Source organism: Notechis scutatus, chromosome 6 (assembly GCF_049901735.1).
Source record: "Notechis scutatus isolate UNSWTSFEM ecotype Mainland chromosome 6, rNotScu1.2, whole genome shotgun sequence".
In the NCBI taxonomy this organism is placed as follows: Eukaryota; Metazoa; Chordata; class Lepidosauria; order Squamata; family Elapidae; genus Notechis; species Notechis scutatus.
This window is the reverse complement of record NC_142014.1, coordinates 66,766,094-66,789,807: the sequence shown is the minus strand read 5'-3', so window position 1 is coordinate 66,789,807 and position 23,714 is coordinate 66,766,094. Positions and strand designations below refer to the sequence as shown.

General features: G+C 37.4%; 1 protein-coding gene across 1 annotated transcript in view; it reads right to left on the bottom strand.

Annotated features, from left to right (window-relative positions):
• ADIPOR2 (adiponectin receptor 2) overlaps positions 1-21,712 on the bottom strand; it is a 39,351-nt gene extending 17,639 nt beyond the window's left edge. The window contains exons 1-2 of the mRNA XM_026663889.2: positions 21,462-21,712; positions 9,315-9,546 (exon numbers count right to left, since the gene is read on the bottom strand). Of these exons, the coding sequence (XP_026519674.2) occupies positions 9,315-9,476 (162 nt within the window). The 5' untranslated portion in view covers positions 9,477-9,546; positions 21,462-21,712. The remainder of the gene's footprint in view (positions 1-9,314; positions 9,547-21,461) is intronic.
• Positions 21,713-23,714: the final 2,002 nt, after the last annotated feature.

Below are 23,714 nucleotides of genomic sequence, written 5' to 3'. Positions count from 1 at the left end.
GTTTCAAAAGAGTGACCACATCATTTCTGCAGCAATCTGACTCTTAGAAGGAAGCTGTTTGTCTAACCAATCACAAGGATATTTTGTGTGATAGCTCCGTAGGCGTGTTTTTGCTCTAAGCGGCTCGGCAACCAGATTGCGAAAGGGGCACGTAACCCAACGGAAGCATGCCATCTGGATGCAGTTCATTATTATTCTAAAGTGACACACAATAGAGCAAGACTTTTTGTCTTCCCAATTAAGCGTTTAAGGCAGCAATGATCTCTGTACCGACTTGTGAATTGCCAGGGTCCTAGACTTGGCAAACTTGAAATTTCAGCAAACATTTTAGGAGGTTTGGGACAAGATAAGCAAATTATCTTGTCAGTTAACAGAGTTATAGTTTGCAGAAATGGAAGTGTGAGAAAAACAGCATTCTGTAATTTAATAGAATGGCCATCAAAATCAATAGCCCCCGAGCACAAAACACTAATCTACTATAGGAGTAAGCAACATAGGATATTCCCAGGACTATTGAAGTATACCGTCAAACATCTACTATCTTTGGCTGTATCTTCTAGAATTTAGATGCAATCTAACTGCAAACTAGCAATCTGGAGGGACACAGCTAGGCCACTCTCCATTCTGTAGAATAGATGCTTCCCTTGTCCTGAAAACAGGGCAAGACAGGGCAACAGGAGAGAAGTGAAATGAGACTGAAATGATTAGCCAAGAACCAAATCAGTAATAAAGATATAACAGTCCAGAGAAAGGACTACTGAAAGCAGCCCTTGAAGAGGAAAGGCTGGCTTGAGTTACCTGAGCAGGTGTAGCAGAATACAGTAGAAGTTGATGTCAGGAGTGGGAAATACACCCAAAGAGGATGGATGATAAGCTGATGAAGAAACATTAAAGGGTGGCAAGAGATTCCAGAAGAACTATACTATCATTGTACATATTCGATGTATATAAGGCTGGTCCTCTGTGACATATGTCAGCACTACATATCCTGATATCCTCCGTGTATACTGGACCTCTCTTCCCATTATCTCAGTATCCTATTCTCTTGTGGATGGGGGCTGTAACCCTATGCAAATGAAGGACATCAGGTCAAGAAAGGTTGTAAATCAAACTGAAGTCATAAGGTTCATTGTCATGCAAAAAAAAAAAGTGTTTGTCGACAGGGTGCTAAATAATAAATCTGGTAATCAAAGTACTGTTTGCAAAATGTCTCCCAGATGTAGTCTTACATTCTTTAAGTGTAACAGACTGCATTTTATCAAAAGATTTTATACTACTTGTGTTTGGTCTATCATGCCAACAGAGCTAATCCCCTGAAATTTGTTTCTATAGTATTTTTTTTTAATGGGCAACATTACTATATTCCGACTTTCTACTATCTAAAAACAATCCAAAGTTGTTTTGGTGAGATGGACAGCTACATAATTAATTAATAAATAATAATTTTATATAATTTAGGCACAAATATGAATTGGTCCTCTATCTTAAAAACAGTTTCAGTATAATGACTTTTTTTCCTAGACTGTGTATCAGACAAATAACCAACCTGTGCATATACATTCAACAGCAACACAAGCAACCACTGTGTAGTCAACTTATTTGGAGAATGACCAAGCACTCTGAAACCCCCAGGCAGAACGAAGAACTGCAGCTGCCATAAAGGCCCTCAAAACATCTTCCCCCACCTCTTTAGACCATATGTTAGTTCCCAAAGCAGCTGTGCATTAGTGTGACAATCTCCCTGGCATAAGCTGGCTTTATGAAGCACAAGAGGGGGAAAAAGAACACCTACATCAGCTGTCGAAAAACTTCTGCTTTTCTTCCAGAAGTCTTGCTACACAATATGCTTGCTACACTTTTTTTTCCTCTTAAAGTGGGATTTTTTTCTTGTCTTTTATTGTGTCATCAAATGAAGATTTGAACAACTTAATACACAGAGAACAGATTCTACAAAGCAGCACCAAAGCAATCTCAGGCACATAGTCAAGGTGGTGTTTGACCAAACTATATTACGTGGTAAGATTTCTCAGTAAATTTCAGGCGTCTGAAACTGAACTCAGTAAATTTTCTGTAAGAACAAAAATATATCTGCAGCAAATACTTCTGCTTGCTGAGCTGATCTATCTATATCCTAGAAATACTGGCATATTTGAAATGGGGAATACATTTCAGTTAATTGTAAAAATCAGCTGCAACCAAGCATAATTACAGATATAAAACACTCGGGATATTCAAAATATGTCAATCTGGGAATGTTCTGAAGAATTTTGAAATGTCCTTCTGTACTTCCCAAAAAAGAATCAATAGGATATCTAGTAGGCATCACGAGACCTTGTACAAACCTACTTCTGCTATGGATATTATGTTGGGATCCCATATAAGACAAGAGCAAAAATAATGGGGGCACATATAGGTCCTGAGGCTCATCCTTGCTATATAGTGTGTATTGTACTAGTTTCCAAGAAAATTAAGACATTTATAAGGATTGTATGAAAAGATGTATTTATTTGACAACAGAATACCCCTCACTGAGAAAATGAATTCTCCTCTTCAGCATTCCTCAACTGTAGACACTGCAAGAAGAAAGCTATGTTATTTATCGTGACCAAAACTAGAAGAAATCCAGTAGCACCTTTTTGATCAAAGAGAGATAAGCTTTTGTGAGCTGCAGCTCTTCCTGGTCTCCTAACAATTCCCAAAGCAGTTTTACAGAGTGAGGAATTTTTCACTATACATTTGTGATGGGCACAAAGAAATAGAAAGAAAATCTTGTTTGAGGGGTTTGTCCTGAATGTTTGCAACTCCTTGCAAAAAAAAACAAAAAAAAAAAAAAAAATACAAATTCAGAAATTAAATCAGAAAACGATGGGGAAGAAATGATATGTAAAATTTAAAGGCACAGTGAACTATAAATATGTTCAAAATATTGAGCAGAAATGAAAAATAGCTAAACACTAGTTGTCGAAACATTAACTTGGAATTTTACAGCTGCCTTTGCCTCACAAGAACTAAAAAAAATCTGTACTCTTAAAAAAAAAAATTAAATATTCCGGTTTGAGCTTCTTCGGCAATAGACCAAAACCTCGTCTCTGCGAGGCTTCGATCCGTGCTTGCCACTGGAGCACCCCGAGCCGGCTGGTTTCGGGGCTAAGCCACCCCGTAGAGGTGGTGAAGAAGGGGGAGACTGCCTGCAGGAGAGCCGCATCTCTCCTCCCCAGCTGGCCAATACTCCCATTCCTGAAGGCGGTTGTAGTGGTGGTCAGAAATGGCCACCGCAAAGAAGAACTCGACCAGAAAAGAATGTGCAGGAGGAAGATAAGAAGAGAAAGTTTTGGTTGACCGGGTCAAACAGCAAAAGCAACAAATAAGGTACCCTGGAATTGAAACTATTAAAAAAAAACCAATAACATTGTTCCCTAAGAAGATTTTTAAGCTGCGAAGGAGAGAGAAAGGGGAAAAGATTTGGTTTTTTTTCTCCTTTTCCTATACTGACAGCTAAGAGACTTAAGCAAGAAATTGGAAAAAATCCACTTTGACATTAATAGGCATTTAATGCTGAAAATAAAAAGTCAAAGGGATAATAAAGATTTCTGGATAATCAAAAGCTTTTGAAAACAGGAAAGGAGAGAAAAAGAATAAAAGGGCAGGATCTGGAAGGGAGGAGACTGCCTGGAATTAAAAAGAACTTACAGCAAAATCTCAACAAGACTTCCAAAAGATACATTTTAACTTAAATATTGCAACAAAAACCCAAGGAAGAGAAAGTGGAAAAAGAAATAAGAAGAAATAACTCGGGACTATTTGGATTACTTGATGATTTCTGGATTTTTGGTTATTGTATTTGAATGACTAAAATCAATTGGGTGGTTGTTTAAAACTGTTTAAAATGGCTCCACTTTTAGAAGAACTGAGAATGGAACTTAAAAAGTACAAAGAAGATGCACAAGAAGGGAGAGGTTCTTTTGGCTTCATATTTCAGTTTTTAGAAATGGAGATTTGGAATTGAGAAACAACAAGAAATGCCTGCAGAACAAGAAGATTGCGACAAAGAAGAAGCCAGCTTTAATGAACAAGTAATCTTAGGTGGGGGGGAAAAAGGAAAGGGGGGAAAGAGAATGGAAAGTTTAAGATTGGGAAAAACAACTCCAAAAAAAAAAAATAGAGTGAAAAATAAGTATAAAATCAGAAAGCAACAGAAGAGGGAAATGCAGAAGAGAGAATTAGAAGTAGTGAGACAAGGGGGTAAAAAGGGGAGAAGATGAGAGGGAAGAAAGAAAAGAAAAGAAGTTATAAAGGACAGAAGCAAAATATAGAGAAACAGGGCCTATTTAGAGATAATGGGTGTAAATTTAATTGAAAAAGGGATTCTGCAAAGGTACATAAGATAGTATTGTTATATTAGAAACAGAAATAATTTTAGAAAATATGAAACAATGTATGATTAAAATGTTTGATAAAATAGCTATCGTAATTCAGTGGAATGCTTGTCAATAAATAAATGTAACAAAATGAATATTTAATGATTTACAAAACATGTTGAAGAGAAATAAGGGAAAAATTAATTATGGAGATTATATGTGTCTTTAAGGAAGTATGATATTTAATTGAAAAGAAGTGTTAAAGATGTTAAGATTTTAATGATTATTAATGATAGAACTGAATTGGAATGGAATGAGGGTTTATAATTACATATATTTATAATCTTTTTTTTAAAGAATATAGTGTGTATTATAAGAACGTACCAAGCAGAATTCGATTGGAAGTTATGTATTATGTATATATTGAAGGTCATAACCTTAAGGTATATATTGAAGTTTAAATAAGAGTTGAATGGATGTAATTAAAAGATATAAAGGTGTCATTCTCCAATTAGTAACTACAGGAGAAAATTTGTTTAATGAGAAAAGATAATATGAAATTGAAACAGAACAGACAAAAGTATAAATATAATGATTTGAATTGATAATCAAAATAAAATTGAGAAAATTAAAAGAGGGGAAAAACTATATAGAAAATGTAGAATAGTATAAGATATGGAATAGAACACAAAAAGGAGCATGAAATTGAGTTTTGTTTCTGTATAAAGAAGTTCAACCCGGGACCATGCTATTTTCAAAAAAGATGTTTTACTTGTATTTTGTATGTGTGAAAACCCAAATAAAACTTTATTTTAAAAAAATTAAATATATTATGCTTTTTAACATTTTAGCTTAATTTTTCTTTGTTACTGTTGTATGTCTTCTTTCTCATTTTTACTCTTTTCTTTTTACTAAAAAGCATTTTTTTAAAAACTTTCAAAGCAGGTTTAGTGACAGATCCTTTTCAAAAGGTCAAACAGCTGAATTCAGAAGTCACCAAGGCCCAGGTTGTCTAACAAATGTTCCAGCTGGGCTTTTGCCATGAGGAAGAGTCAAGTGCCATGGTTCGTTATTCTTTACACAGTACCGAAGGCCTCAGCGCAACGGATCCAAAATTTCACAGTTACGCTTCTAGGCCACACACTAAAAATGCACAGAACACCACAGATGCAGCAGGCCTTTTAGACAAAACCCACCATCCATCAAGAGCAAAAAGCTAGGGTGGCTGGAAAAAAAGAGAAAGAAGAAAACAGCCTTTTGTTCCTTTTTGCCACTGGAGGATTATAAAGAGGAGGGGGAAAAAGGAGAGAGTCAAGTGCAGGTTTTCAGAGCTGTACATAAAAAGCCCATTCATCAGGTGATAAAAGTCACATGCATTTGATTGTGCCAGTTTAACAAAAACCACAGTAAGAGGCATTTGTTTAGGCGATATCAGTAACTGAAAAAACAGCAGAGGAAACAAAGACACTCCGAGCATTCAAGAGCAAAGGGCAGAGAGAGATAAAGGAAGGAAGGAAGGATAGACAGCTCCAACACAGAGAACAAAGCAGCAATATTGATGGGGGGGGACTTGAATATTTATTCATTTATTTTAAAAACTGCCTATAACCCCACCCAATCCATATGGTTCTGGACAGCAAGTAATGTAATTTCAAATGTGCCACAAAATATTCTCCCTACAAATGCAAACTAAAAAAAAAAAAAAAAATGAAAGCACTCAGAGGAATCCAGGACCAAACATACTGTTTTCCAAAGCAATAGGCAGTAATTTAGATTTGTTCCTATTTATATATAGTAGATCTTTAACCTCTACTGGAATAGAAAAACTAATATCACCCTCAATACATTATTCATTAGTCCTTTTCATATTTGGCAACTTTAAAGGTGTGTAGACTTTGACTCCCAGAATTCCCCAGCTAGCATGTGGAATTCTAGGAGTTCATGTTCACAATCTTAAAGTTGCCAAGTTTGAAAACACTGTTATACCTAATTCTGCCCTTCCCATTTCTTGAATACTTATCACCTAGTAAGTTTTACTGATTAAAAAATATTAAGTACACACTGCAAATTTCAAAAGTCGTTTATCCCGTTAAAAAAGAAAATCGACATGTAAGTTAAACCTGATGCATTTTCATGTTCCGAGATGCCATAAGTAAATGGTATTATTACTTCTTTTAGAAAAGCGTTTTCTGGAGCATTTAAACATTAAAAGAATATCCAATCTAGCTTTATCATCCTGTCTGAAAGAACACATGAGGCAATGCATCAAGATCGCTAATAGATTCATTACCACTGAAGGTTTTAGAAAATGGATCCAATGTCCTCTTTATGATCATGTATTTTCTATAAACACAGTCAGTACTAGTTTCTTATATTTTTATTCATAAGCTGTTTCTAATCAAACGTTTTAATATAAATGGGGACAGAGAAATATCTACACTATATGTTTTCCAAATAAACAGCCTATTTTTATGACAGGACTGATTGGGACTAAAGTCCACATATAAACCTTAGTAATACTGCACTACAGTTTTTGAGCAGTAGCCATTTTGAGATACATAATTTAACTAGCAGTGCACTTTAAGGCATAGAGTCTGTATGCAGATCCATGAACTTGAAGTCAGCCAGCCAGCAATATTTTCTTCTCTTCATAGTACACAAAGCAGCTCTTTGTTTTTCTTTGTTTTTCTAAATGACTTTTAAAATAGGTAGAGGCTTGTGGCACTAAAGCAAAACCAGGGACTTGATCCTATGATTTCCTTCAATGATGTGGACAGAATTGGAATTTTCTCTCAACCATATCTTCACTTCAACCTAATGCTTTGCTAGTCTCCAGCCAACTGGATTTCATCCTTTCCTGACTTATGAAGCCCCACTGGAAACCACACTGAAAACATACACTTGCTTTCCGAGTGCAAACGGAGAAGCTCCAGAGCAGCAATACGTGGAATTTCAACAAGAGGGCATAATCTAACTTGGATTGCATGACTAACAGTATGAGTTCTGAATCTGAGGCAACTTCTCCATTCACTTCCTGTCTCCCTCCCACGTTCACCCACTAGCTCTCTTTGGCAAGATGAAAATGGGTGTTCCTTCTTTTTTTTAAATCCTGGCCCTATTTGATTTTTCTTGTTTAGAAATCTAAGTCTATCATCTGCCGTTTCCATTTTGCAACCGTGAGCAAATTCAGTTGATAAGTACGGATTGTGCTGCTGAGAGCAGGAAAATAAGTGAGAGTTTTTAATTCAACAGAATATCTTGCTTGCCGCTTTTCCTGTAGGGCTTCATAATTTTTTGGATTTAAAGAACCTTTTCAAAGTTATTTAAAGTTTCAAATATAAGAGCAATTTGCATTTTTTTTGTTTTTTTCTCTCTCTCTCCTCCAGAGACCTATGCTCAGAATTGCTGCATTCCTTAGCCTCAATATCTTTTTCTTCACATTGCCAATAAGCTAAAAGAAGTATGTGAATACTGAATAAACAGTGATCAGAAGACAATGTCATTTGTCAAATAATGCTGTATTTAGGACAGTTAGTCAAGTACAATCCCACCATATTTCAAAATACATTTGTGCAACAGAGGAGCAGAGAGGAGATGATGTTTAAAGTAGGAGTCTTTTAAACTCTCCTTATTAAATAACAGGAAACAGGATTGCCTTTAACACTATAGTTAGAAAGCGTTTGTATTAACACATTAAAACTCTAGCTTGGCAAATACAATTTTCTTTCTCCCATTTCCAATGAACGTCTAAGGCAGGACTTGAACATGAGTCTTCTCATTGCCTGTCCAAAATTTCGTTCTCTCTCAATTTAATAGAGATTAGCTCTCAGTTAAACAGATTTAGTCTCAAACAATTTTAAAACCTGATCAGTATCAATACTCTAGATGCTTTGTTTCTCTGACTGTTCTTACAATGTTTTGGGGAAAGGGTATTCTTGGCAAATCTTTTAAAGGGCTCCAAAACATGGCAGATTATTTAACATTATGGCGTTAACTGTCAATGAAAACCCTAAAGATCTAAATGATAATATAAACACCTTTTCCAACAGCTTCTATGTCAATTAGGTGCAATACCTTGTATTAAGAACTACAAAGTAAGTTCATTAGGATAGTTATTGCTTTCTTGTTTTGTTTCAATGCTACAGAAAGGTGAGTGCAGATGCAACTTAGGATAGGGGTGTCAAACTCAAGGGCTGGGGGCCATATCCAGTCCACACACTGCTTAGATCTGCCCCGCGGGGCTACCCTAGAAACAGCAAAGGACTGGCCCACAGTGCCTCTCCCAGTGCAAACAGAACTTGGAAGGGCTGTGGGCAGCCATCCCAAGCTCTGTTTTTGCTGGCAGAAGGTTGCAGAAAGCTGTCACAGCCGAAAACTGAGCTCGGGAGCCCGTTTTTGCTGGCAGAGAGCTCGGGCCACCACAGGTGCCCCTGACATACGTGAGGTCGAGCTGGCCATGCCCACCCTGGGCCCCCAAGGACAAACACAACCCTGATGTGGCCCTCAATAAAATCGAGTTTGATACCCAACTTAGGTTATAGGTGGAGATACAATTCAGTAGTCTTGGATCTAATATTTATCCTGAATTTTCAAACAACAGCCTATAGAAAAGAGGCTTAAATCCAGTGTGGGTAATACATCGATATGTCATTTTTCTACAACTTCACTTTTTATTGTCTGCCCTGGTAAACATATTAACAAAAATAAAACTGATTACACAGGATTGGCCTTCAAAACAGCTAAAAAACTTCAGCCACACTAGAAGGCAATATGACCATTGACTGCAGCTCCAGAATCAAGTCTATTAAAACAGGACCATAATTGTTTTTAAGGTACTCTAGAAAACCACCTTTCAGATTAATTTGTACAATTGTAATCACTAATTCAAGGAAACACATAATTCAAGGAAGTCTGTCTTTGTGACCAAATTTCAGTCTAACAATTATTCACGGTTACCTTTTCAGATGATGCTGATGGTTCTACTAAGAGGGGTTCCTGCTCACTGGACTTGTCGCTATGAACATATTCTTGCCCAGCAGAATTGGGCATGTGTCCCTTCCTGAGCCGTATAACTGGCTCCAGAGCGCTTGCATTCCCAAGATCTGTTGATTCGTTCATGAGATCAAGGCTCTTCCTGAAAAGAAGTTCTTATTTTCTCCAGCAAGAGGCGGTGACGAATGGGCTAGTTCTGAAAAACAAAGTCGATAATGATAAACATGTCACTCCTAATGTTATGTAAACCTACCTAGCATCTTTTCTTTTTACAGGTACCAAAAGCCATAGCCCTCAGGAATACGCATTTGGATGGAAAGAAGTCTCTTTTCTGGAATCTTTATTGCATTAACAAAGCATCAACAAACATCCAGCGGACTACTAAACAAAAAAAGTCTCAATCTGTTGACTTTCTTTGCTGCCACTGAATGAAGTGATTAATACATATAAAGTGAAACAGATTTAATTACAAACAAAAACATTTGTCATAAAGTAGGAACTGCTCTCATCCAGATAATAATGGATGTCTACGAAAGCAGGAATCCATTGAAACAAGTCAAATAGGGAGCCTCCAGCAAAGTACATGGAATTAAAAATAAAACTAATGAAATGAGTTGGGATGAAGTTGAACAGAGGGAAAGCTAAAAGTACTAATTTCAGAGGCCTGCATGGGAATGACTGTGATATGCTAGAGAATGGAACTGAAATGAATGATGTGTTATTGTCCAAGAAAAGGAAACCATACATACTATAATAAGCATGTTGAAAGGATGGACACAGTTAACATAGGAGAAGAAATGTTAATATAGGAATGTGCTTTCCTTGTGAAGCATCTGTGCAACTTGTATAGCATGTATGTAAAGTGAGTCTCTGTCCTCAATTATTGGAAGAATATAGTTATTATATTATTTCCCTATAAAATAGGGAAATGTAGCAAGAATAAATTTTAAAGAACCCTGTAGATGGGCTAATCTGTTAACTATATCTCTAAAAGTACTTGGCAGATTTTTTTTAATGTAAGCTTTTAATACATTTTTATAAAAATGAATGATAGTATAAGAGAAGTTGGGCCGGATTTTATAACCTTTTTTTGCCATAGTTCTTAAGTGAATCATGTAATTGTTAAGCAAATCCAGCTCTCATTAACTTTGCTTGTCGGAAGCTAGACAGGAAGGTCAGAAATGGTGATTATATGTCTCTGGAATGCTGCAATTGTCGGTACGCATACATACATGCCAGCATTTTGACGTGTTGATGCCAACATTTTGAACACGTCATGGGGGGGATGCTTCAGTGGTCGTAATGGTGAGGACCAAATGTAATGGTCGATAAATCAATGGTTATAAGTTGAGGACTGTCTATACATTTTAGAAGAGCTCTATGTAGTATATAATGGAATCATTCCTGCTTTAAGATACTTGGCATAATTTTGATTTGACAGGAAGAAGAGCTGACGGTGAGCAGAAGTTGGGAAGTGCAACATAGCAAGGACTACACAGATTGTTTGCTCTTTAGCAAGTCACTGAAAGTTTTGAGAAAGTTTCTTGCACATTTGTTGATTAAAGAAAGTTTTTGATAAAGTGAATACTGTATGTTAGAATTATTAAGTGTTAAGTGAGAATGTGGAGATTACATTTGGTTGCTGAATAAGGTAAGCAAGCATGCTGGAAGTAGAGCATGCATCGGAAGAAATGTTATTTTATGGATAAACATGAAAATAATACTTGTGGTCATGATGGAGGTATGCTCTTTGGGGATGTGAATGTGAACTATCTACTTTTACGTGCTGGTGATGTGTTGTTGACTAAGAATTCAAATTATTCAAAACAACTGTTAAATCTACTATATTATATTACTGGTCCCCAACCTTTTTGGCACCAAGGACCGGTTTTGTGGCAAACAATTTTTCCACGGAGTGGGGGCGGAGAGAAGGCACACACAACCTAGATCCCTCACATGCACAAGTTTATTGTGTGGCCCAGTTCCTAACAGGCCATGGACCAGTACCAGTGGATGGCCCAGGGGTTGGGGACTCCTGTATTATATGATAAATCAAGGAGTATGGATATTAAATTAATGCATCAAAAATTGACTACTTTGACAGGGAAAATGTACTAAACAATTCCAAGTTAAACAATAATGGCAAAAAAGTTAGAACCAGTAGATGAATTGGTGAGTCTTGGTGGAAGATTAATTAGAAATGAGTAAATGAAAAAATGTTAAAATACCATAAACATTAATGTTGAGATTCTTGCACATTATCCTAAATGCCGTTCGCTCCTGCATTATATATAAAGGTGACAAAGTTGTTGTCTAAACACAAGTGTTCTGTAGAAATTGAACAGTTTTTCAGGTAAACTGCAATGATATATTATTGAGAAATTAGCCATTACAATAATGATTATTTTTATAAGTTCACATTTCCTTTATTATCATAAAAAGACACCTGTGGGGTTTTGCTATTTTTAATCAAATGCTTTAAAGTTGAACTAAATGGCTAACCGCCCAATTATTTATAACAATACCTTCAACCTTTAAATATATTTTGGATCCCATGACTTAGCACAAGATCTGGGGCACAGTCATACACAAGCTTTTTGATGGGATAAAGCCCCTTTGGTAAACATCACTTAAAATTGTCCTATTATGCAACAACTATTGATGTGCATATGATGTAGACGGGGTCTGTCAAGTGATAACACTAATTTTATCACAGAATTGCAAAAGGACAAAAAAAAAATCTTGCCTACTGCATTTGAGTCAATTCCCATGAGACCCAGACAGTTTTATTTGAATTGATACAATACTATTTCAGGATTAGCCCTGCTGCATAGATCCAGAAATTTTTTACTTAGTTTCTCTGCAATAAAATAAATACTGTACAAAGAAAGACAAGTGAGAACGAATATATGGATAGTTTTGATAATAAAAGAATATTTTATACTTTTAAAAAATGGGTGGAAACCAGCCAAATTCAGTTCTAAGCACAGCTGATATTTTTTTGTAAGTTGTAACTACTTTTTCTTAACTTTCTTTCAATAACTCCAAGAACAGGGAGTATAATTTTGCAACAACTGATTAGACATTTGTGGCATGCAGTTGAATGAAAGGAGCAACTATTAAACATTTCTATTTTTATAACTCCTAAATAAGATGTCCATATTCTCTGATCTCTCCTCTAAACAGCGGACAAGAAGAAACAGGATAGAGGATATTCATAAAACTTTAAAGCTAAAATCCAATCGTGTTTGAATACTCCAATAATGGAATATTCTACAAATACTGAATCATTTTATGAAAGATAACCAGAAAGAACAACAATAACAATAAAAATATTCGATTTTTGTAACTCAATTAAACACAAATTTTCACACATGCTCAGCTGTACTACTATTCCCTGACTAATCAAATGAATCAAAAATAATACAGGAAGGAATGGAGCACTGAATCCTGCAGAACTCCACATAACCTGGAGGCCAATCTCTCTCCCCTTTGCCAACACCAGCCGGAATTGGTCATGAAGAAAAGACAAGAATCACCATAAAAGAATGGTTTCAATTGCCAGCACAACCCCTAATTCCCAACTCCCACAGCCAATCCAAAAGGATTCTACAATCAATAGTATTGAAGGATACTGAAAGTGTAAAACCCCCTTCCATTGGGTTCCGCATAGATCATCAACATGTGCCATCAAGGCTGTCTCAGTACTGAATTCTAGTCTGAAACCCAACTGAAAGACCTAAATAATTGCTTTGAATTGTACTAACAAAATGGTCCCAGAAATCAGACAACTGCAGCATCCTATACTGTACACTCTAAAAACAGAAACAAACTCTTTAGAGAAATCCTACTTGTCAGGAAATTGCTCACAATTCAAACACTAATTCTCTCCTGAAACCTCCACAACCTAACCATACTGAAATGAATACTTTCTATAGCTGGTTTATGGAAAGAACACACATTTTATCTTCCAGGGGTCACTTTCAATGACATAAATCAATAAGAAAGCACATGCCTTTGTTTTATCAAGAAGAAAATTCAATTTTTTGTTAACTAGAACATCAGCAACAGCAAAGTCTTTGCAACAGCAAAGTCTCCAGGAAGAATCAATGTTCTTACTTACTGCTTTTTGAAAGTTGCATTAAACACAGCAGCCTAGCTTTCTAACAGCAGGTTGCCCAGGCAGACAATGAAATATTTCAGTGCAATACAAGCAAAGCCAGGTAGCAGTTATATTCCGTAGTTGTCTCCTGCACAGAAAATCCATGTATAACATGGATGACAAGTAAATAGTAAATGAAATGGCCATGTGTACCAGTGTTTTTGCTATCTTAAGGGATCAGATGGGGAACTCTATGTCAAGAAAAGGATAGATGGAGCACTGTGTATGCAGCTAAAATGCTTGGCTTAAGTTGTATCTTTTTGCAGCAAAAATATGAACTCAATTTATACCTCATACCTATGGTTTTATGAAAAACAATAAAGGAGTCAAACTGAGAAACTGTTAAATTCTAAACCTGCCTTAGGTATTAATCAAGTGAGTTTGGGCCAGTCATTCAGCCCAATTCAACTCACAGGATGGTGGTTGTGTGGAAAATAGAAAACAGTTGTATTACTTATGGAAATGGTCTTCTACTTTGGATCACTGCAATCCCTACTAAATCTTATCAAGAATCAACCTTTGTCTGGTAGAAGCTGAATGTCATAATTTCATAATTTTATTAGCATTATTGCTTCTCTTTGTCTGGCTTTAGATAAAAATAAATTTAGTTGTATCAAGTGTTATCTGGTTTTAGATAGTGGAAGATTTCTACCTGACAATGTTCCTTATAACTCTACATAAACTGGGTTCTCATTCAAAACATAAATTGTTAATTTTTAATCATATATAACCTCCTTGACCTTGAATATATAACTGAAAAGCAACTGGGGAATTTTGTTGATAACTTTAATAAAGTAAAAGTGCCACCTCCAACCAATACTAATAATGCTTTTTAACCGTCAGCAATGTACAAGTCATATTCCAATGCTGATTAGAAGTGGTGACATTATTAGAAGTATACAAAACACAATCCTCTAATTTCAGAAACAGATTGTGCTTTCAATCAAAAAAATACTTTATAGTAGACAAAGCTTTTTAAAAAATCATAAGTGTGTAATGCTTAAAAAATAAAAGGATATTATTTAAAATGAAACGGAGCCTAGAAACTAGTTCTTCTCCGTTTCTCAACTTTGATATTAGAAATTGTTGCTAAGTGTGTATTCCCTTCCCCCTTTAATAGTAATTATAATGAGCTATAATATGGGAAGTAAGCTTCCTAGCTAATATTAGTGCAATGTTAAAAAACAAAACAATTTTGTTAACTCAGATTTCTAACAGACATAGATTATAATACATATTGTGACTGTTCATCAAATATATACCAAAACATCCATACATAAAATTTTATTGATGGCCAAGCTACCTTTACTTGCAAAATACTTGATCACAGTTATGAAAAAAAAAATAAACATCACCATAAAAAGATGATTAAATAAAAATACTTCACCTGCCTGTGTTCCTGCATACTTCACAAGGCAATAATCCCATTATGTTAAATTATTATGGAAGGAAATGTCAGCCTTCACTTCAGGTAAAGACAGTAACTTGCATACCAGCATAACTAAATGCCTATAGCATCAAAACAGGGCTGTCTAAATCAAGCTTCCTAATCCATACCCCATAATTGTTTTCATTACAGTACATCTGTGTAATTACTGAATTAAAGTGCTGTTATTAGCTTCATAATAGTATTGCTAATAACATATGGTCTGAGCCAGTCATAAGTGCCACTTATTTTAAATTTAACTAAGCATGTAGAAGACAACTTCCTGTAATTATGCAGGTGTTTTGGGGGTCCATATTGTTTGGTTCCCTTTGCCTCAAGGACTCAGATACAACCTGCTCAACAGGACTGATTTCAGTGATATCCACCAAATTTACAGTCCATGACAATTTATTATTAAATAAAAGCAATCCAGAAAAGAAACTCTACATGAAATTGTGTAATTCAGTCTGGGTCGGTCATGAGTCTGAAAGTTTGGAAGACTAAACCTCTTGTCCCAGTGACTGATCCCGATTGGATTCTGAATTATTACATTTTCTTGGTTTACACAATATACCCAGACAGATATAAATTAACCAAACAGGCTGGAATTGCATAAAATATTATGCAATAAAAAGTAAGACAAGGTTGAAATTAATTCAATTTAGTACTTGGTGCAAATTCACAGAAAATGAGTTTTAATTGATCTGATTAAATATGTGACCCAGCCAGTGCCTTACTTGAAATTAATACCCTGCACCAAGAACACCCTATATTATTAAGCTAAAACAGAAAAAGCACACATTTGCCTGGTGTGTATGTGTGTGCGTATGTTTAGATGTATTTCATGAAAACGCTGTACAATATATTGCTTTTCGCCAGTTTTCTCAATTTTAGAGGGCAGAGAGCATGTGGAAACTTGATAAAAATGTTGCTTTGCCTTAGAAAATGCCTTGCAATGGATGGATGGTAAACTAATGAAGCTAAATGACAAATAAATTGCCAATTAAAATTATATAAAATAAGACATGGCATCCTCACTCCAAAATTCAACACATATCACTGTCCTGCTCCAAAATCAGTTTACAGTACTACACAGATAAACAACTGATTCTCCTGTTTTGTGCAAATTGACTACACCTCTCAGAATAGATACAAGAATTATGTTGGAAAACCTAATGGGAATAAATCTGCACAAATCTGGTCTGCAGCCTTAATATAACAAACTGACTTGTTGCTTGTCACAAGTCCATGCAATGACAAAATCAAAACACATGGTACTAAGTGAAAATAAATTACAATGCAATGTTTCATTCAAACTTTAAGGTAGTCAAGTAAAAGAAACCAGATGATATGGAGGCTTGGCATCTTCAAAGGTAGGAATTGAAGACATTGTATAAAATGAAGAAAGAGCTGTATCTAGATTGGGGGGGGGGGAAACAGAAGGACAAAGATATAACAAAGGATGGCTGAGTCATGTTTATTTAGTAGGATATTCCTTGACAGTCAGCCAATATCGAGTATTTAACAAATATCAATTTTCATCCAAATAACATGATGTCCCTTAATTTTTAAAGACTGTAGTGATTTACACTGAAGTACAAATGCCTTCCTAAATAATGAAGACAGGCACATAATGATGCACACTATTGAGCAAATGTTCTTTAAACAACCATTCAGCAATCTAATTTGTAAAGCTTATGCAATCAAAAAGTCAACTAGCTTTTTGGTGAACTTTGGCCTATAAGGCTTCAATATTGCTGCTGACAAAGTGTTCTTTAACATTGCTCACTAGTGATATCTTTCCATGGCTATGTATACTCAAGATACTGCTAAGTAAGATCAGTAAGCAAAAGCTGTATTTTATGCAGCACTTTGTAAATACAGGTTATTTAATTTAATATCTCTCAACAAAAGATACAAAGAAATACATGTATAGTACACATTTCAACTATATTAAATGATTGGATAATTGTATCAGTGGTAGAGAAAATAGGCTTTATCCCCAAATTATACAATCATGGAGATTGAACTAATTTAGGATTTGGTATTTTGCTATTTAAATATCAAGAGATGCCATTATACACTGCTCAAAAAAATAAAGGGAACAATTAAACAATTAAACAACACAATGTAACTCCAAGTCAATCACACTTCTGTGAAATCAAACTGTCCACTTAGGTAGCAACACTGATTGACAATCAATTTCACATGCAAATGGAATAGACAACAGGTGGAAAGCATAGGCAGTTAGCAAGACATCCCCAATAAAGGAGTGGTTCTGCAGGTGGTGACCGCAGACCACTTCTCAGTTCCTATGCTTTCTGGCTGATGGTTTGGTCACTTTTGAATGCTGGCGGTGCTTTCACTCTAGTGGTAGCATGAGACGGAGTCTACAACCCACACAAGTGGCTCAGGTAATGCAGCTCATCCAGGATGGCACATCAATGTGAGCTGTGGCAAAAAGGTTTGCTGTGTCTGTCAGCGTAGTGTCCAGAGCATGGAGGCGCTACCAGGAGACAGGCCAGTACATCAGGAGACGTGGGGAGGCCGTAGGAGGGCAACAACCCAGCATCAGGACCACTACCTCTGCCTTTGTGCAAGGAGGGACAGGAGGAGCACTGCCAGAGCCCTGCAAAATGACCTCCAGCGGGCCACAAATGTGCATGTGGCTGCTCAAATAGTCAGAAACAGACTCCATGAGGGTGGTATGAGGGCCCGATGTCCACAGGTGGGGGTTGTGCTTACAGCCCAACACCGTGCAGGACGTTTGGCATTTGCCAGAGAACACCAAGATTGGCAAATTTGCCACTGGTGCCCTGTGCTCTTCACAGATGAAAGCAGGTTCACACCGAGCACATGTGACAGACATGACAGGGTCTAGAGATGCTGTGGAGAACGTTCTGCTGCTGCAACATCCTCCAGCATGACCGGTTTGGCAGTGGGTCAGTAATGGTGTGGGGTGGCATTTCTTTAGGGGGCCGCACAGCCCTCCATATGCTCGCCAGAGGTAGCCTGACTGCCATTAGGTACCGAGATGAGATCCTCAGACCCCTTGTGAGACCATATGCTGGTGTGGTTGGCCCTGGGTTCCTCCTAATGCAAGACAATGCTAGACCTCATGTGGCTGGAGTGTGTCAGCAGTTCCTGCAAGACGAAGGCATTGATGCTATGGACTGGCCCACTTGTTCCCCAGACCTGAATCCAATTGAGCACATCTGGGACATCATGTCTCGCTCCATCCACTGCCACATTGCACCACAGACTGTCCAGGAGTTGGGGGCTGCTTTAGTCCAGGTGTGGGAGGAGATCCCTCAGGAGACCATCCGCCACCTCATCAGGAGCATGCCCAGGCATTGTAGGGAGGTCATACAGGCATGTGGAGGCCACACACACTACTGAGCCTCATTTTGACTTGTTTTAAGGACATTACATCAAAGTTGGATCAGCCTGTAGTGTTTTTTTTTCACTTTAATTTTCAGTGTAACTCCAAATCCAGACCTCCATGGGTTGCTAAATTTGATTCCCACTGTTTATAAATTGGTCTGAAGTGTTTTAGCTCAAACATGGCAGATGGAATTTGTTATAAAAGCTTCTCTATACAGACACAATTCCAAGGAGGAAAAGGGAATCAGGCTAGGATCCTCTCTTTAGACATTTCATTTTTTATCTGGATAGTTATTTGATTTTCTTTAAGCATAGGAATATTCATTTATGTCCATACTTACCTACAACCATAGAGTGCAATGATATATATCACCTTAGTTAGAATTATGTTTTTCAAAACAAAATAATCACTTGGCTTAATGACATAGGTAAATACATGACAAAATAGTATACTACCAGCAGCAAGAAACTCTTTCTCAGCTCCTTGAAGAAAGACAGGATATAATTTTATGAAATATAGCATAAAACCTAGACACTACTTATGATTAAAACCTTCTAACATAGTACCTCAAAGCTAACACTGAATTGTTTTCCAGATCTTCTACTTTAAAAGCCACAGGCAGAACTGAGAAACTCCAAATGTTACCCAAGCACTGTTGTTTACAAGCTAGCATATTGAATATTTCTATTTCCTTTTTTATATTGGAAATGTGGGTGTCTAGTTAAAAACACCCACTCCTATTAAAAGCTAGTTTAGGGTAGTGGCACCTGGCTAGAAACTGGGAGACCATGAATTCTAGTTCCACCTTAGGCATGAGGCCAGCCAGGTGATCTTGAGACCAGTCACTATCTCCCAGGTATAGAAAGAAGAAAGCAATGGTCAACCACTTCTGAAAATGTTGCCAAGAAAACTGCAGAGACTTGTTCAGACAGACACCAGTAATCAAAGTCACACACACTCCTATTACGTGCCTCTGTATCCTCCCTTCCTGTTTGCCCTTTATTCAACTTTCCTTTTCGTTTCCCCAGTGATAGAAAAACAGAAGCTGGTGAAGTGAAAACATCTAAATCACTACTTCCAAGATTTCCATCAGTTTCGGTCAAAATTAACTTGCATAGGATTATGCTGTAAAGGAAGAGTTATGGAGCTGATAGATTTCCCAGTCCTGACCTACTTCCACTGAAACTGATGGAACATTCAAAGGTGCTTTGATTTCTACCATAGTCAGTGATGTTGTTTGAGAACAATTACCATCTTCCTTCTTATCAATTCTTAGTGGTTTTAATGGAAATTAAACCTCACATAGTTCAGTGGGGCTTACTGCTCCAATAGTGCAAAATTAATTGTACTGAAGGATCAGCTGGGTTAAGAGTCATCATATCTGTTATGCCTCTGAAAAAAGTAGTATTTTAAATTTGGGGGTAAATATATACAATTATGTACCATCAAGTCATTTTCAACTCCTATTGAACCCATGGATTTTCTCTGATAAAGATACATAGCTAATATATATAAGCACTGCATATATTGATAAGACATGGTGTTTTTCAGTCCCAGGCAAATGATTAAACAAGTGCTGATATCAAACTGGTTCATAACTCAATTCCCTATTGAGCCAAGTAAAAACATTTAATTTTAATATTTATTAGTACTTGCACAAAATATTTTAGCTGATTATTCAAATCATCCATATTACTCCATCCGTTGCCACTAAAGTTACCTGAAATGTACCAAAGTATCTTGACAGCCCTTGTACTGCAATTCCATGAACACTTTAATCCCCAAATGCTTACAAGTTTCAAATTACCCTAAGTGGGTTTCATGCAATGTTGCTCCTGTAAACGTATTGAAGCCTGCCATTTTCCCATTTTCCATTTCATCCAAGACTGTCAATTTCTTTACAAATGTAACTAGTTGCTGTTCCTTTAAAAAGCTGTCATACTACTAAAAACAGAATGAATCCTAAAATATCTTGTAGTACCACCTGCAGTAATACCTATTACATTTTATGTCCCAAGGGTGCTTTTTCAGGAGGCAATTGGACTTTCTTGTTTTTTTTCTTGTGAAGACATTTAGCTTCTCATCCAAGAAGCTTCTTCAGCTTGGAGCTTGGATGAGAAGCAAACGTCTTCAAAACAACAAGAAAGTCCACTTTCACCTTTGGGACAACCGTAACCTGGATGACTGAGAATCTCTACAGACTATTTTACATTTTATGTTTAATATCCAATCCTAAGTGCTGCTGTAAACCTACCAAAAGACTATTATGACCTCTTATTACTCTAAAGAAATTATAACTGTTGGTTCTACCGTTTTTATTATTACAACTTCCAAAGGACAGACCTGACTCTGAGACACAAACCTGCCACCCCATAACCAACCTGACAGCCTCTTGGGGAAGGAAGGCAAGTTCTCCTCTACTTTAGTTTACTTTACTTTACTGTCATTGCACCTCGTACAACGAAATTAAATGCCATCTTCAGTGTACATTAGGACTATGAAAATAAACACAAACACACATCTTTCACATTCTATACATTGAACTGAAAACTCCTGATATGGCATTAATATTGCATTATACAGTATATACTACCGCACTTGACAGTAAACTCACACGAAATAAACTAATTTGAAAGGGAAACCTTCCATTTTTGTTCGCTTTTGTCTTTTTTTAATTCGCCGTTTCTCAAATCCCCGCTCAGGTTGGGAACGTCAAGGCTAGGCAGGTGGCCGAAGATTTGGCTATATAAGACTCGGAGGGCATCAAGAAACGAAACGGCTTCCAGCTGGTTTAAAATATGGGGCGGTATAGACTTTTTGTTTTTTAAAAAAAGATCATATTAATAGCTAAAATTAAAAATTAAACTGTCTCTCGAGCTGCCCGAAAACGGAAGGAAATCCTTATTATCGCCGCAGCTGCTGAGACGGGCACAGGCGGGAGAAGCTCCTCGCCAAGGTCAGCAGCCGCCCAAGAGAAGAGCAACGCCGGCGGAGGAGAGCCCGGGCCGACAGGCCTACGACTGCGCCCCCCGAAGGGACGGAGGGGACCCTTGGTGACCCAGGCCTAATGACTAGAGCCCATCGCCCGCCCTCGGGGACCCCAAACCCCGCATCGCTCGTCTCCCGCTGCCGCCTTACCAGACGCCTTCTCGCTCCGGTGTCCCGATGCTGAGGGGAGTTGGAGGGAGGCAGGGAGGGAGGCCCCACGGTGCCGCCGGCGCCTCCGGGAATCCCGCCCCCTCCGCCGTGGTGGCCGCCTCCACTCCGCCTCTCAGTTTTCCGTTGCCCTTTGCCCTATGGAATCATCATCGCAAGAGACGCCGCCAGCCAATCAGGTCGCGAGGGTCGCTCTTATCGGCCACGCTAGTCGACGTGGAGGAAACAAGGGCGGCTCTCGTTCGGCCCAGTGCACTCTGGGCAATGTAGTGAATGGGAGGCACGTGATTAGGAACGGAGCGGGAGCTGAAGGAAGTCGCTATGGGATTTGAGAGGGCGGGCGGAGAAGGCGGGGGGGGGGGAATGGCTGATGTGGGTTCAAGTTCACTTTCACTTAGTGAAGTTTGGAATGTTTTTTAAAATATATGGGAGAAACCGGCACCGGTGTCCTAGTCAAGTGATTAGGACTTGCTCCCTCCGGTGTAAATAAGCCTAAAGTACCAATAGAAGGGAATATAGTGTAGCTTATCGAGGACTGTAGGACTGTGGAGTCCTTTGTGCTCTCCGAGCTTAACAGTTAACATAATCAAGAGTTGGAAGGGACCTTGTAGGTCATCTAGTCCAACCCCCCCCCCCCAAGCGGGAGACCCTACACCATTTCTGACAAATGGCAGTCCAATCTATTGGTTGCTTGCTTGCTTATGTTTACTTACCCGACTAGATAACACAATCAGTACTAATCAGTAATGAAAAATCTCCCAGCAAACAACCAACCTCACAGAGCACCAAGGACTCCATAAACCTAAAGTAGCTGGATTGGCAATAGCAGCTGAAATTGCTTCCTGATGTGTGAGTAACTCTGCCTGAAACGGCCCTCACAGAAAAACTTCAAACATTTAATAAATGGGATGTACCAAATCTCACACTGCTGCCTGGCATGTCATTTATACCACTTCCTGTTTAAAACAACAGGGAAGCTCATTATCGAGGAGGGTAATAATTACGGTGATATTTTCTTGGAAGGAAAAGGAGAAACCTGAAAAAGGGGCAAGTCTGAAAGAGGTTAATAAGGATAAAAACATGTAATTATGTTCATAACTTTACAAAGAAAAATTCAAGAGCAAAACCAAGAAAAACTTTACAAAACCATTCTAATAAAAACATATAAAAAGCTATAAAGCAAGTATTCAAAAGAATAATGTGTGGAATACTTAAAAGTATTAAATATTCAGAAGAAAGTATGGTTAAAATGATCAAAATAAAAAACAAAAGTGTGTTCTTTGAAAAAAAAATCTAAACACAGTTCTCTGAAGCAGAACATGTCACTGAAATTATAGCCCTCATCTTCAGTGACAAGCAACAGAGAAGACAGCTTTTAAGAATTAGCCAAGGCCTTTAGAAAAAAATATCTTCCTATAATCAAAAACTTCAAGCCTATCTTATGATTGCATGTGTGATGATAGGAAAAGCAAAAAATAATGCTCCTTTTCATATAGTAATATAGACAACACAAGTCCTCTTGTGTCAGTTGATCGCCCTAATAATTTGCATTATTGATGGAGAAAGAGCCACCGGATAGCCAGGTGTTGAATTACAATTGCAATGTCCCTCATCATTGGCCATACTGAACAATGCTGTTGGGAGTTTTAGATCAGCCATATTTGGAAGACTAAATATGAACCTCATCTCTCTTAAAGGCATAGGCTCTGATCTTATTAAGGTTGAGTGCTAAATATACAGTATAATGAAAGGTATGGTGGTTCATAACAACTTTCTTCTTGGTATATTTTGTTTCTCACAGTAACTTCCAGGGTGCTCGAAGTGGAGATGGAGACAAACATCAGAATTGTTTGTTCCTTTTGGAATGATCCCTGACATGACATTTTTTTTTTCAGAGAGTTGACATCATCCTCATTAAAATCCCAAAATCTTTTCCTTGGTCACAAGACTGTTCAGATAATAACCAGTATAATTAGTCATTTTTAATTACATCAGGGGTTCTAAAAAAAAGAGGATCCTCTTCAATAGCTTTCTACTGCAAAGTGTTTTTTTTAAAGCAGTACAAATAAATTCCTGTTGCTGTATAACATTCAAAATAAAAATGAGGTAAAAGGGCATTCAGGGCTGAATTCTATTGCTCAAAGAACTCACGCCATTAGTAAAGCAGCAATAACTAATAGTGTAGCAATATAAGATCCAAGGATTCCATCTTATTATCTGGAACATTCCAGATTC